General features: G+C 37.8%; 1 protein-coding gene across 7 annotated transcripts in view; it reads left to right on the plus strand.

The window, feature by feature from the left end:
- Nucleotides 1–15,941, plus strand: part of COL14A1 (collagen type XIV alpha 1 chain) — a 105,794-nt gene that overhangs the window by 67,426 nt on the left and 22,427 nt on the right. For all 7 annotated transcript variants that reach the window (XM_015856185.1, XM_015856187.1, XM_015856188.2 and 4 more), the window contains 8 exons: nt 247–356; nt 1,821–1,979; nt 7,618–7,695; nt 7,996–8,082; nt 11,500–11,553; nt 11,995–12,090; nt 12,829–12,882; nt 14,050–14,103. In XM_015856185.1, the coding sequence (XP_015711671.1) occupies nt 247–356; nt 1,821–1,979; nt 7,618–7,695; nt 7,996–8,082; nt 11,500–11,553; nt 11,995–12,090; nt 12,829–12,882; nt 14,050–14,103 (692 nt within the window). The remainder of the gene's footprint in view (nt 1–246; nt 357–1,820; nt 1,980–7,617; nt 7,696–7,995; nt 8,083–11,499; nt 11,554–11,994; nt 12,091–12,828; nt 12,883–14,049; nt 14,104–15,941) is intronic.

The following is a 15,941-nucleotide window of genomic DNA, read 5'->3' on the forward strand; positions in this document are numbered from 1 at the left end:
TTCATACCAGAGGTAAATTTCAAAATGTCAAACAAAATGGAATTCAGTTTTTTACACAGTTCTGCAGATAGCTGTTTATTTGTGTGGGTTTTTTTTTTGTGTGTGTGGCTTTTTTTTTTTTTTCTTTGATCTTTTTTTTTTTTTTTAATAAAACAATAACATTTTCAAATAATGTTCAAATTTTATTTTTGAATAAATGGCCTCTTCTTTCTCTAACAACAAATTCTTACTCTTACTCACGCACAGATGGTGGCAAAACTCTGACTTTCTTTAACTATGACTACAAAGGAGACTTTCAAACTGTGACTTTTGAAGGTCCTGAAATAAGAAAGATATTTTATGGGAGTTTTCATAAGGTTAGTAACACTAATAGTAAAATAATAATAATAAAATAGTAATAATAATGATAATAGTAAGTTGTTCCCATTCATTCTGAATGGCGAATTTTCATGTTTTGAAATCTTCCTTCATGTGATCATCCAGACAAAGAAAACATATTTTCCATGTTCAGAACCATTTACTAAACTTAAGTCTCTTTGCTGTGTTGAATCAGTGTTGAACAAGTCATTGTTTTCATGATGAAGCTGATGTGGTCAGTTTTAATCTCATGCTTTATGCCTATATTTTAGAGTTGATTAAAAATACCTGCCTTGGGTTGTAGAATGTAGAAATTAATTGACTTTTGCTTTTAAAGTTTAGGTTAGAAATGTCAACCAGAATCCAAAGAAGAAGTTATGCACAAAAAATTGTCCTTCGTTTGACCAGAATTGTCATTTTTAAATGTATTTTGAGGGACTATGATATGTTGAACTTATCTCGGGTGTAACATGACTTCTTTTTTACCTAAGAAAGAGATGGTAGGTCAGAGCAAAAGTCTAACAATGACTCTTTAAAGTCTTGCTTTGGAAGAATGCGTAAGGTCACAGCAAATTTTCCTCCTAAATATTTTCCGCATTTTGAATGATGATCCTTGTTATATGAGTTTGAAAGTTATGAGACCAAACTCAGTGCTTCTGCTAAGCACAGAGCAATGCAGTTGCAGAAGTCCTTCATGGATTTCTCTCATCCACCTTGGGTTCCGAACTTCACATCGTGTACAGATATGGAACAGATAATGCATTTTTACCAGCTCTTCCCATGCCAAAATATTGCTATTTCTTTTGCCTGAATTTTTGCCAGTGACGGGACAACTGTGACAAGGATTGTTCTCTCTATTGGGGATGTTTTGGCTGCATCAGTGATGGAGAGCAGAGTGCAAGATAAAGCAGAAGGAAGAAAGTTTCTGTGCTCTGCTTTTCTATAATGCACTTGATGGGATTTGATATTCTTTCAGTGTAAAAATTTCACTGGTTTTCCTGTGTGGTGATGTATAATATACAGAATAACTTCTACTGTTTAGTTTTGTCTTTGCAAGCAGCTATAAAGGTGAAATCCAATACTGTGTAGAAGGATCATACAGGGCCCAGGAAATATTACTGACTACATAAATCAAAGGTTCTGAGACATCTGGGTGATATATGAACCTTATGCAGTCCTTTTGTCAGTGATAAATTATTTTCTCCTGAATAAATAAGTGAAGTTGCCAGTTTTTTTTCAGATTTTCCTTAAGCAAAAATGAGCTAAATTCATTAAGCAGATTAGAATCACGAAGTAATTCTGGTTGGAAGGGACCTCTATAGGCCATCTACATTAGTTGCTATGGATTAGTGTCAGTTTGGTTAGCAAACATGAAATTAGGAACTCATTCCAAAAAATGCCCAGGATGTTAATATGTTATATGTACTCCTTTGGTATGTTAAAGCATATTTTCTTTTCTTTAGCTGCATGTTGTTATCAGCAAGACTACAGCCAAAATAATTATTGACTGCAAAGAAGCAGGAGAGAAGACCATTAATGCAGCAGGGAACATTAGTTCTGATGGCATAGAAGTGCTGGGAAGAATGGTCAGATCCAGAGGACCAAGAGACAACTCTGCACCAGTGAGTAGAATAAAAACAGTTCTTTAAACCATTTGAAAATCCTAAAAACATGCATTTGGGATCTTTGCATTTTAAGTTGAGGCAGAATTAATTTGCATTTGAAACAGAAGAGCTCCATAATTAGAGCAAGTCCGAGAGTGCCTCCTTAGACTGAATGAGTATAAGTCTATGGGGCCAGATGGCGTGCATCCCAGGGTCCTGAAGGAGCTGGCTGAGGTGGTTGCTGAGCCGCTCTCCATCATATTTGAGAAGTCGTGGCTGTCAGGTGAGGTCCCGGATGATTGGAGGAAGGGTCACGTCACTCCCATTTACAAGAAGGGGAGCAGGGATGACCCGGGGAACTACAGGCCGGTGAGTCTCACCTCTGTGCCTGGGAAGATTATGGAACAGATCCTCCTGGACAACATGCTTGATCACATAAAGAACAAGCATGTGATCCGAGACAGCCAGCATGGCTTCACCAGGGGAAGGTCATGCTTAACTAATCTTGTGGCCTTCTATGATGGAGTGACGGCGTTGGTGGATGAAGGGAAGGCGACCGATGTCATTTACCTGGACCTGAGCAAGGCCTTTGACATGGTCCCCCATCACATCCTCATCTCCAAATTGGAGGGAGGTGGATTTGATGGGTGGACAACTAGATGGATAAGCAATTGGTTGAAAGGCCGCAGACAGAGGGTGGTGGTCAATGGCTCTATGTCCAGGTGGAGGCCGGTAACGAGCGGCGTCCCTCAAGGGTCTGTCTTGGGACCGGTGCTCTTTAACATCTTTATTAATGACATCGATGAGGGAATGGAGTGCACCCTCAGCAAGTTTGCTGATGACACCAAGCTGAGTGGTGCAGTCGATACGGTGGAGGGAACAGATGCCATTCAGAGGGACCTTGACAGGCTGGAAAGCTGGGCTCGGGTGAACCTAATGGGGTTCAACACGGCAAAGTGCAAGGTTTTGCACTTGGGCCGGAAGAACCCCAGGCACCTGTACAGGCTGGGAGGAGTTGTCCTTGAGAGCAGCTCGGCTGAAAAAGACCTAGGGGTCCTGATAGATGAGAAACTTAACATGAGCCAGCAGTGCGCTCTGGCAGCCCGGAAAGCAAACGGGATCCTGGGCTCCATCAGGAGAGGGGTGGTCAGCAGGGATAGGGAGGTGATCATCCCTCTCTACTCTGCTCTTGTGAGGCCCCATCTGGAGTACTGTGTCCAGGTGTGGAGTCCTCAGTACAAAAAAGATATGGAGATTTTGGAAAGGGTCCAGAGGAGGGCCACAAAGATGATCAGGGGGCTGGAGCACCTCCCCTATGAGGACAGGCTGAGGGAGTTGGGTTTGTTCAGCCTGGAGAAGAGAAGGTTGCGAGGTGACCTCATTGCAGCCTTTCAATACCTGAAGGGAACTTACTCCCAGGAGGGGAGTAAACTCTTCGAAAGGGCTGATAATAGCAGGACTAGGGGAAATGGTTTTAAGTTGAAGGAGGGAAGATTTAGGTTGGATGTTAGGGGAAAGTTCTTTACTAGAAGGGTGGTTAGGTCCTGGAACAGGCTGCCCAGTGAGGTTGTGGATGCCCCGTCCTTGGAGGTGTTCAAGACCAGGTTGGACGGGGCCCTGGGCAACCTGATCTAGTAAATGTGTATGTTTGGTGGCCCTGCTAGGCAGGGGGGTTGGAACTACATGATCCTTGAGGTCCCTTCCAACCCGGGTAATTCTGTGATTCTGTGATTCTGTGATAATTTCAGAAATTCTGCAAAAGCTTGCAGCAGTTCTCAGCTTGAGTAAAACTTATTTTTAACATTTTATACCTGGTCAGACATTATTCTCAAACACATACACAAACACAGTCAAATATGTTTGGTTATGACTTGTGTTCTAGATTGTTTTACACAGAGAAATATAATATATAACTCACTTACCTGGAATTTTTGAGCTATATATTTAGTAATAATTGTGCCCTGTCTCTCTTATTCCCTTCCACTTTTTGCCCTCACGCACACTTTCTGTTCAAATATCAAATAGTTTAAATGGTTTGATAAAGATTGCCCCCAAAAACCTCTGCCTTCATATGTCTGTTTCTTAACAAATTCAATATCTAAATATTAAAATATTTAAAAATGAGGAAGATTATCCCCAAATTATGTCTTTAATTCCTCTAAAATTGTTATCCTATAAACAATAATTGGTTATTCTGTTTTCATGGTGACATGGGATTCTTTCCATTTTGTCTTAGATAACTTTAATTTTCGTTTGTTTTTCTAGGTAGATTTAGTTGCTGAGGGAGAACTGTCAGGCTGGTGAGAAGGGAAGGCTTCTTTGCTGAGCAACATTGTTTGCTGATTTTCTTTGAACTTTGTTGACTGTAGGGAGAGGTTAGCATAGAATGTGATCTTTGAACTCAAGACTTGATTTGAATAGGAATGAAATTTCAAAAACGTATTTACTTGTTATTATATGCAAGCACTCTTTTAGTCAAAAATGAGCCCTCAGAATACCTCTCTGTGCACAAAAAAAGAGCCCTTAGTACTCAAACTTGCAGATAATTATTATATCAAGTCTGTAAAGACAATTATACAGAGAAACTTTTGTAGCCACTTCCCAATAGAAACAGAAAAAAAGGCAAGTTTAGAAAAACTTGGAATTAAAGAAGGCTTTGTAAAGAGAAGTGGAATGGAATTGCATCTTTTGTTAGAGCCCAGGAATCTATAAAGGATAAATTGGCTTACCCACTCACTGAAAAATTTGGTTTTGTTCAAATGAACAACAAAGCTTACGTAAGACTTAAAATGTGTAGCTGAAGATGTAATTTCTTTACTCCATGCAACTGTAGGTGCCTTGAAGTTCTACCAAGTTACAGGCTGGTCAAGAAAGCACACTGTATTAATCCTGAATAAGACAAGAATGATGTGGGATCTTCTTCATAAATTAGAGGACATCAAAGGAAAGTAGTGGGGGGCAAGACAGTGACCCTTCAAACGACAAGTGCTTCTTTAAGTAGAATTTCGTGTATGCCAAATGTTTATGATTTTGGGGGTGTCTTGACAAATTAATGGAAAGGAAATATTGGGTGTTACTAATTGTGAAAATAGACCAAATCTGGGGCAGGGACTCCCTGATCTCAGTGTTGTGGGAAGATAGTAATTGAAATTGTTTTAATTTGATATGAAAATTGGAATTTTTGGATAGTTCAGTGTCTGCATGTGACCATGTCTACATACCATAGTTTAACATTTTCAGAATGGTTTTAGCGTATTTTTTTAATCAATGAAAGCCAACATAGTGGAAGCAAACAAAATAACATGAATGTTGAAGTTCTGAATGCTGTTTCTCACAATATCCTCCAGACAAAATGCCCGGCAGCACATTCATAATGTGATGGGTGAATAATTGACTGGTCAGGCTCAAGCCAACTGTGTCATGGGGTGCATGAGCAGGCAAGGGAAGGGGTTGTCTCACTCTGCTCTGCACTGGTGCAACATCACCTCTAGCACTGTGTACTGTTTAGGATACCACAATAGATAAAGATCACAAAACTAACAGAAGAAGTCCAAAGAAGGGCTATAAAGATGCTGAAGGATCTAGGGAGGCAGATGTATGGGGAGCATCTGAAGTCACCTGGTTTGTTAAGCCCAGAGCAGGGGCTCTTTTTCCTTATTCATGCTTCCTTTTCATCAAGATTTATCTTGTTTTACCTTCACGTATGTGTAATGTTAAAAGAATTAAGATTTGGTGTGTTCTACTGTTGGGAATGCTTCACAGAACTGTAGCTTGATCAGATAAGGATGAGTACACTTTTCAGTATTACTAACTTTGCTTGCAGTATTGGAGAGCTAGAAAGCAAAATTGATATGAATACTCAGAATTATGAATAAAAGGCTAATGGTAGCAAAGAAAGCTTTGTTTAGTTATTTAGCTTGAGTCAGAGCAACCCACATAGTATTTTAAAATAGGAGTACTGAGTCATTCAACATTTGGATGGTGAATACAGCAATTCAGAGAATGTCTACTTGCTCATTATTTTACGCCAACATATTCTATTACTATGGATCTCTGGATTGTTTAATCCAGAATACGATTGCGTATACTCTCCTGTGTAGGACTTCATAAATTTAACCAGTAATGTCAGGCTTCTGTTGTTTAGGATAACAGAGTAGCTTGGGATAGACTGATTTATGGAAAAAGTGGAAATGCCGCTTACTTCTGCCCTTGAAATGATTTCTGCACAACTGGCTGACATCTTTCTGCAGTCTCTTTTGGAGATGTCTGATTGGCTTAAGAGTAGTACCACGTACATACCCAAGGTCATTCTGAGTTAAGCAAATTAATGAGTCTTTGTGGAATTAGTAGTCCTGAGATGCGTAATGAAGAGACGTCCAAGTGGCTCCATATGAAGCCAGCATGAATTTGAAACAGCCAGGGGCACAGACCTGTTTGACACAGGCTAGACCTTTGTGGAGCCAACCCACATGTCCAGAACTTCCCTTCATTCTACACTTCAACAACTAAACTGCTGGCAGAAAAGGAGAAATTCTATGTATGTGAAAGTATTCCTTTGTTTAAAATGTAGTAATTGACTTGTGTAAGAAAAAAAAATGAAACAAAATCAAGGGCACCCATTTCTATTTTATTTTAACAAAAGAAATGAAGTTTTAAAGCTTCTAAAATCCGTAGCTTCATTCCTCTGTTCTAGTTTTAAAATAATGCTGCTGAAAATAATGATTTACAATTGCTTAAATGAAAATAATAGCAAAACTAAAGATCATTCTTCTATCTCTAGCCATTTCTCAATATCTTTAACATTTGGGGCTAATTTAATAGGCTGTTCTGTTCTGTTCCCTTCTCTACTCAGTATGCAAGTAAATGAGGCAAGGAAAAAAGAATGGAAATGGAAACTGAGTAAAGCTTCATCTCTCTACACACATTTTTTTATTCAGATCAAGGTTGTAATGGGGACGCTCAGTTTTATCACTGAGTCCTATTTAGTATATTGTTTCTGACTACCTGGCAGCTGTAATGTTTAGCAAATGTTTGTGCTCCTGTAGATTATTGTCCATAGCGTGTTCCCAGACGTGAGGTGGGATTTTTTCTTGCTGACCACAGTTGTCATGCTTTTCACCATTTGTAACTTTTCATTGCCTGAGGATAATATGGATAAAAGCGGGCACATTCTAAAAGAAAATAGAACTGGAGAAGATGATAAATATTATATGTGGCTCAGTTCCAGTGTAACTAATATGCTACAGGAGATCTTGTTCCAGATAAAATCTGAGCACCAGACAAGTGGGATATTTTGAGAAGTTCAGCTCTCTTACACCTGTCTCTTAGTGCTTCCTTCGCTGGAACAATGTATTGGGAAGCACCATTGGACAAAACCAGGAACTGGGCCAGGGAGGTGAAGACAAATGCCTACAGCACTTCACACTGAACAGCTTGCTCAATCAATAGCATATCTGATAGTTGGACATGTTGTTTAGAACATAAGCCTTTTTACAGTTTTGGTTAGCATATTTGTGACTAGCAGCTCTAAGTTGATGGCCATTCCTATGTCTAGCCTGAGCACTTGAATGAAGGTAGCTTTTCTTGCTGGTGGCTCTGTTTTGTGCTGATCTTACAACTAACAATCATCTTCTATATCATCCTTATTTTGAAACAGTTGCAGTTGCAGATGTTTGACATTGTTTGCGCTACCTCATGGGCCAATCGAGACAAATGCTGTGAGCTTCCTGGCTTGGTGAGAAACTTATTTAATTAACTATACAATTTACTTATATCCTTCCTTTTATCAAGACAGATGTTTTAAAGGAAATGTTTGGTTTTGGTTTTTCAGTTTTTCCCATTTTTCTTGGAAAACAGGAAGTGTTTTCAAAAATGTCCAGGTGTACTTGGATTACTTTTCCTACTGAAAGTCAATATGATGTATATTAAAGCTGTTTTAAGGCACCAGTGTAATACTATTTTTCCATTCATAAAATTCTTACTTATGAATCAAAGTTTTGTACATAAGTCTCATCGAATCTTGATCTTTCCTTAGAGAGATGAGGAAAATTGCCCTGCCCTTCCTCATGCTTGTTCCTGTTCAGAGGCTAATAAGGGTCCTCTGGGACCTCCAGGACCACCGGTAAGACTTTATTCAGGTTTTTAGCCAATTGTACCAAGTTGTCCCTGTGCCACCTTTATTCCAAGACATGTAAACATACTGAAATTGTGTAACTAATAAATTTAGTTTCAAGTATCAGTAAAGGGATTCATTGACATTCAATTAGAATAAAGATGCTAAGAAAGAAAAACAAAAAAAAAAAACCAATTTATCACTAAGTCAAATTTCTAATGGTTAGGAATAAGGCCTGAAGCATTTAGGGAACTGAAAGCTTTTTTAGCTTGCCAGTGAATGATGAAATATACAATCTCAAAACTTCCCTGTACTTTGTGATGTTTCTTTGCTAGCACTTCTCTAAGAGTTTACTGTATATATGTTCAGCAAGTGTCTTATGTTTCTTGTGTAACAAGTGGAACTAGAGAGTCTCATCTAGAAGACAGATATTTTACTTATCTTAGGAAGTATCTTAGGAAGATGGAATAAATCATTATTTCTCCTGGCTTATGGAAGAATTCATATAATGGATCAGACCAGACAACTGAGATGTGGGTGACCTGAATTCAGATAACATACATGGCTGATTTTTGGCAGTTTAAAACAGCTGTAAGCTCTATTTACAATAATATGTTACTGATTTAGTGTAAGATAATTGTAACTAGAATGTTCTAATTGTAGAACATTCATGTGTTTTTTCTTTCACAGACAGATTGCTATCTCTGATTGGTATCTTAGGGCTGCTTCCTAAGATAGCTTGACATAAGGCCCTCTCATGAACAAATTTCATGTTTCTGTGATCATACTGTTCTGAATGATGCAAGAGCATGTTTTGAAGAGAAAGAGCAAGTGAAGAATGTAAGGGAAAATAAGCATTTTGAAAGATTTTAAAGTACACAAATTAATTAAGATCAACAATTCAGACATTACATCTTTTGCAAGAACTGTTCTTCAAGCTTTAGGTACAAAAAGGACCTTGAAAAGGAGAAATTTCACTGAAGAGGTGTGTCTTGAACAAGGAAACAATTACTGTGTTCTATTCGAGTACAGCTTATGAGTCAAGTATGGAATAAGGTTTTAATTCCTTTCTACAGGTTTCCAGTGTGTTTCTTTACAGTGGGATAATTCACATGAATCCTTTTACCACATTTCTCAGAAAAATAAAAAATGTTTAAAAATTAATTGAATGAAAGGATTAGTGTTGCTACAGTTCAAAATCTGAATGGATCAAGAAATGCCAAAGCTTAATTCAGAAATAAATAATCAATTTTAATTTATTATATCTAAGCTTAACAGTAATTTGAGTAAGGTAACTCCCTACACGAGGAGGTTTAAAATCAATCAGAAAAGTCATAGAATCCTAGAATTATTTACGTTAGAAGGAACCCTTAAAGGTCATCTAGTCCTACTCCTCTGCAGCAAACATGGACATCTACAGCTAGACCGAGTTACTCAGAGCTTAGTCTGGCCTAACCTTGAATACCTCCAGGGAGGGATCATCCTCCACCTCTCCAAGCAACTTGTTCCAGTGCTTCACTACCCTTACTGTAAAAAAAATCTTTTACCTTATCTCCAATCTATGCTTCCCTTCTTTTAGTTTGAAACTGTCTCGCCTTTTCCTATCACAACAGACCTTGCTGAAGAGTCTATCCCCTTCTTTCTTATCATTGTCTGGGCGGGGGAAAATGTAATTCTAGAATTCAGCCTCTTCTGAGTGATTTTTAAAAATATATATATTTTTTTTTTGCCAGACAATTACATGGCATATGGCTCGGGAAATATGTATGAGGTCTAGGAAAAGCAGAACAAGAAAAGCCAACTCGCTGTTCTTTTCTAAGCCAAACAAGAGTCAGTCACATTGCTTTGTCTGGTCAGTACTGCTCTGGGCCATTAAAATACCATGTGACTTTTCTCAAAGCCAAGGATTTTTCTGTTTTAGGGATCAAAATTCTTCCATGTAGCCAGTTTTAGATATTATACCAAAAAGATTCAATAGTAAATGGCTTCCATTTGTTCAGGACTGCATCCCTGGAAATTTTATGATCTTTTAGAAAGTAGATCATTTTAGATAAGACAAAGTATTGTTTAGAGTTAAGATTATCTGGTTGTTTTCATTATGGGTTACATTTTTTACACCTTAATCTGCCAGGCTTTGATCGTGCTGTCTGAAATTCTGTATGTAGAACAAAGATAGCATGCAAACCTGATGCCTGCATCGTGTATGGAGAGCTGCAGAACTAGAGAAAGTGAGGAAGGAGACATGAAACATTATTGGATCACTTGGAGAAGTTTAATTGTAATGAAAAGCTTTCAGTGCTTCATTGGTTTTAACTAACCAAAAAAACTGAAGAGGTGAATTCATAACAGTTGATTAAGAATTGTTTCTTGGGGAAGTACTGACTCTAAAGAACTAAAAAGACATAACAGGAAATCTTGGCTGAAACTAGAAATGAAAGAAATGACAAATTTGATATTATTATACAATCCTATTAATGCTGGGATTTAACCACTAGAACTAGTTTATAGGAAAAATAAGGGAAGCTCTTATGATGTTTTCAACTTAAATCAATGCTTTTCTGGAATTTGTGCTTTTGCCATGCTAGGATTACTGGGTTCAAGACCAGACTCACTGTGAATCTTAAAGCAAATGATTCAGTTACAATGTCTAGTTGTACACAGTCCTTTTTGACTACAAAGGTCAGAGTCTCTGTAATGCTTATATCCCAAGAGATAAAGGAATATACTCAAGTGAAGGAAGAGGGAAATTGACCTGAAAAAATGTGGAAAACAATCTTTATGCTGTCCTGGAGGATAAAGCACATCCAGCATGTATATGCAAAACACATTCATGGCAGTCATCCATAAGTATATGCAACTCCAGTGTCTCAGATGATACTAATAAGAATGTCAACATTTGGTTAATAAATGATTAACAGATGTAGGCACCACTGATGAAAGTAAGAATGACAAAAATAGGTGGAAGATTATTTGCCTAAGTGTAACACTAAATTTGACCATTGTAAATTTAGTAGACACTGGAGTTGTCCTTGGTGAAAAATATTCCTTAGTAATTGAAAACTCAGCCTTTAACAACGTGGTGATCCTGAGAAGAATGGACAGATGTGCAGGAGGTTTCAGCAACTGAAGGGGAGCCCATGACCGCATGTATGCACTTCTATCCCTATTGTAGGCTCCAGTGATATTTTGATACTTACTGTGTGTGCATTCTTGGCTCTGGAAATTAGATACATCTGCATTTAAATCTGCTTCTATATATGACCACACTGAAGTCTGTTCTCAGTTTAATTACTCCACTGGAAGGATCTGGACAGGATACTCACTGTGATTCAAGAAAAGGAAAGAAACGTTTGGGCTTCTCTGGATTTCGTTTCTATTTATTTGAAAGTTTTGGTTTTCAGAAAGTCCTGTGCTTGTACTTCACAGGGTGGTCCAGGTGTCAGAGGTGCCAAAGGTCATCGTGGAGATCCAGGTCCAAAGGTACTTTGTACAGCACTATACAGTTGTCAGATGCACAGGCTCTTGCTTTATTTCTGCTGCATGTAAACCATGAAATGAATTCCAGATTCTCTACTGTTGCTGGGGAAAATGCATAGTGAAATGCCATTGGTGTTTCATGTGTCTCTTTTCATGACAATCACTTGTTACGTGTGTTTCTTGATAAAAGAAATAAAATCCAGAATGCTGCTACGGCAGCATAAATCTTTTTTTAAATTATTATTATTAGTAGTAGTAGTAGTGGTAGTAGTAGTAGTAGTATCTGTAAAGGAGCCATGCCTTTTGAAAATGGAACACTAACTGTTCACTCAAATGTTAACTCATATTTCAGATGTTTCTGAGTCTATCAGTACTTAATTCTTCAAACAGAAGCTGCCTTTGTACATATGATAGGAGTTTAACTTATGGCCTGTGTTACTTTAGGGACCAGATGGACCTCGAGGTGAAATTGGTGTTCCTGGACCTCAAGGACCTCCAGGACCACAAGGACCCAGCGGACTTTCTATTCAAGGCCTTCCAGTGAGACTTACAAAAACAACAGGGTTTTCTTCTGTGTTTTGACAGCATATATCCTAGATTAGACCAAAATATCTTTTGGTGTTCTGATCAGAATCAGCATTTCAGTATTTGGGGGGGAAGTTGCGTATTTGGGTTTAACCTACAGTGGAAGGGGTTTAATACCAGCATTCCAGTTGGCACTTGGATATGAAATTCTGGTTAGCTGGAGGAATTTAATCAGTTTGCTGTGACTCAGGTATGAGCATTCAAGCCTTGAGACAAGTGAAAAAAGGAATTGTGGTAGGGGAGTAACATGGCCCCGAACCAAAATGTTAATATTTAATCTTTCTTCTAGTTGTGGAATTGCTCATTGCAGATCAGTTCTGACTTGAAAGGTATACCTAAGCAAGAACACCATATTTGCTGCCAAAACTGAGCAATAGTATTCACTACACTTAAGAGTCTGTCATCACAGGAGATGATTAGGCCTGGAATTTGGAAAGCTATTGTGAAATAAGTATCAGAATTTCATCACAATCACACATTGACAGAACAATGAACCAAGAGGACAAATCTGTTTTATATCCATCTCCGGTAGATGGGTGTGTACAAGTCCTGAAAGGCATCAGATAAATGTCTTTTTTTTTCTGCTAGACTTGTTTCATAATTTTACTGTTATAACACCCTTTCTTTTTTTCTACTGCACTACAGTAAAAATATGGCAAAGTAATTTCTTAAAACTACATATTCTTGATGCAGGGCCCACCGGGTGAAAAGGGAGAGAAAGGAGATCTTGGTTTTCCCGGCCTGCAGGTATTCTCTATGTTATTGTTCGACCTGTCACTTACTAAGTTTGTGTTGAACGGACATCATTGTGAATTTAAGGCACATAACCAGAACTGCTGAGAAGTTTGTTGTCATGGTAAATTCAAATGGATATTTAGAAGCAGGAATCTAGGGTATGCTGGTATGCACTGACCAAATTGTTCAGGGTCTGAAGAACTGGTTATTTTCTCGACCTTGTTAAACACTGAAATCGGGTCTGTAACAACTTAGAAAATATTGACTTTTAAATTTCTGCTTGTGTAGTGAATTATTGCTAACATCTGCTTATGTTCACTTTGAGCATAGTAAATTCCTCCTGGAATTATATAGGAGGACATATTAGGCAGTTAATTTTTTTCCTAGGGTATCATTCACAAGATCAGCATATTAAAAACTGTAACTTTCAGCAAATCTTAACTTAATTCATGTTTGGTATTTAGAAAGGAGTTTTCATTCCAGTTGATTACTGCTTTCCAGGATCGTTTGCTCTTCCTTTTTCTTCTCAGTATATCCTCCCACTGTTTTTTGGTTGTTACCATGTTCCCCCCTGTTGTTCACATATGTTAGGGATAGTAAACTCATGCAATCTTTCCTCATAAATAAGTTTTGTCAGCCTTCTGGACAACCACAGTAATGGCTGCTCTGCTGCTTTCATGAACCAGAGAATGAGATTTCATTTGAACAACGTGGAGCTGTGCTGGACATAATTTGTAATCATACTTAGGTCATTTCATATTGCTACACTGGCTTCAAACAATGTAGTACCAGTCTTTCTTTTAGAAAAGAGAAATATCATTTATTTCTTCAGGTTAAGACACAGATTCATGCAGTAGAGTCATATTGACACAACACTGGAATGACGCAGATTTCTTTACAGCTTAGCAGCACAGGAAGGCTGATGCGGCTTTGTCAGTGTCCTTAGGAGAGGATTGCAGTGAGGGAGCACGAATGAGTGTGCATTTTAACAAAGTGTATTTAACCATCCCTCATTTCACAGAAATACCTTCATTACTAACGCTTCTATGGTCCCAACCATTATCAATTCCCTGTTTCCTCTCATTTATGAAAAGGCATGCCATGCAGTTAAATTGGAAAGTGATTTTGTTGTATTCTGTTGAATTAACTCATTGCTGGTTCTCCCTTTATAATGCTTAGGGTGTCCCAGGAGCATCAGGTTCACCTGGAAGAGATGGAGCTCAAGGTCAAAGGGTAAGGTAAAATGAAGTTGTGTTTGTTTTAAAAGATTCCATTCCATAACGGATATGTTTCCTAACATGGCCGATTTATTGTAGCTTATGTCATTTATGTTCTATTGTTTCTGGAGACCTGTATCTCTGTGCCAGTAAGAAGAGATGGCACAGATAGGGTGGAGTATCTTTCCATCTGCTAAGTCAAGGTTGCGTACTACTAGGTGAGCAGTGGGGGCACCATGCACCATGTCTGCACTTAATGCCTTTCACAGGAATAGATGTTGCTGTTTCCACCATTGCCAATTAGTTCATTTGCTTGTATGTTTAAAATTAGATGGCGGGTAAGTGTTACACAATAATCATGCAATCAAGTGATCTAGCTAGTTATTGAATAATGAAGACAGATGCAAGGGCACCTTATATTGAATGTGAACACATGTCGAAACTACCGATGTAAGGAAAGTTTGAATAAGAATATGAAAATTTGGTCAACCTCATTCTGCTTCTAGAATAACAAATAAAAGTACATTCTGCCCAGGAATTAGTAAAAGACGAATCTTCATATTCATATGTGTAGTTAAAACTATACATTAAATCTTTCTGCTTGGGAGGACTTTTATTATTAGTTAGGTGCTAGAAGGCCATTGCTAGCGTAGAACAACATACAGCAAAAGTTCAGTATTAAATATGACTTTTCAGTTACCCTTGAACAAGATTTATGTATTTATGTTTCTTTTTTTTGAAGATTGTAATGTACTCATTTCTGGTAAATCTCAACCTTCTTTGGATTTCTGGCATTTACCTGTAAACATGTTATAAAAAAACATGCGTATCTCTATGATGATATGTTTAGTTGAGCTCATTACTATAAATTTAAACATGTGCTTAAATACTTTCACTATTGTGAGTTTAAGCAAATAATTTAAATATGTAAATTCTTCTACTGAAATTACTATACAATTTAGGCAACGCATGGATGTTTTTCCTCTAAAACAAAGAAATTGATTTTATTAAGATAAAGATTTGCACAGCATTATCATCAGATGAATAACGTTCTAATCAGATGAGTAGACTCAATTTTAATTAACATGTAATGAAATATGAAGATAAATGTATTCATTTTCCTACTTGCTGCCTTTTATATAGAAGCTCATTTTTTTAACATGATTTTAATCTCTTCTCTTTGGCTGTATTGTATCTTTTCCCCCTAAGTTCCCCGAGCTTGGTATCACCTGTCCATCTCCATGTTAGTAAAGATTTGGAGCCTGACGGACATTTGGATTTTTGCCACAGTGTTTGTCTAATCTTGGCCATAGCCAAGTTGAAGTGATGTTGTTCTAGAAATTGTTGGTGTGAGTGGCATGTACGCCCTATTTCTCTTTCCTGATCAATAGTTTAACTGAGCATTTTGCAATTTGCGGTGAAAAGTACGCAGAGTTTTTACTTCATGCTATAGCTACCATCTTTTGCAGTTGAGTCACTCAGCCCTGTCTGTGTTATTCAGCAGTCCAGAATTAATCTAGTTTTCCTACATATGGAACTCAGCAGGTTGATACAGAGAAATTAAGCTTCTGAGAAAAGCACGGGCTAAGACTGGTGCAGCAAAGGTTTTTGATACAACATGGAAAGGGCATTCAGTTCTTCTGTAGAAGACCCAAGCATTGTCTATAATATGGAAGGGCAAGTAAATAAGTAGCCAGTTTTAATATATGAAGTAATCATGCTTGGCTCATGTGTTCATTTTCTTCTGTTGCTCATCAAAGTAGCTGGATAAGTAGCTCAGATCTCACAGAAATAGGTCTGTTAACCTCTTATTGTCTCTGTGTGACCTTATGCAATATTGTGCAGCAGTAATTA

The sequence above is a fragment of the Coturnix japonica genome, chromosome 2 (genome assembly GCF_001577835.2).
Source record: "Coturnix japonica isolate 7356 chromosome 2, Coturnix japonica 2.1, whole genome shotgun sequence".
NCBI lineage: Eukaryota > Metazoa > Chordata > Aves > Galliformes > Phasianidae > Coturnix > Coturnix japonica.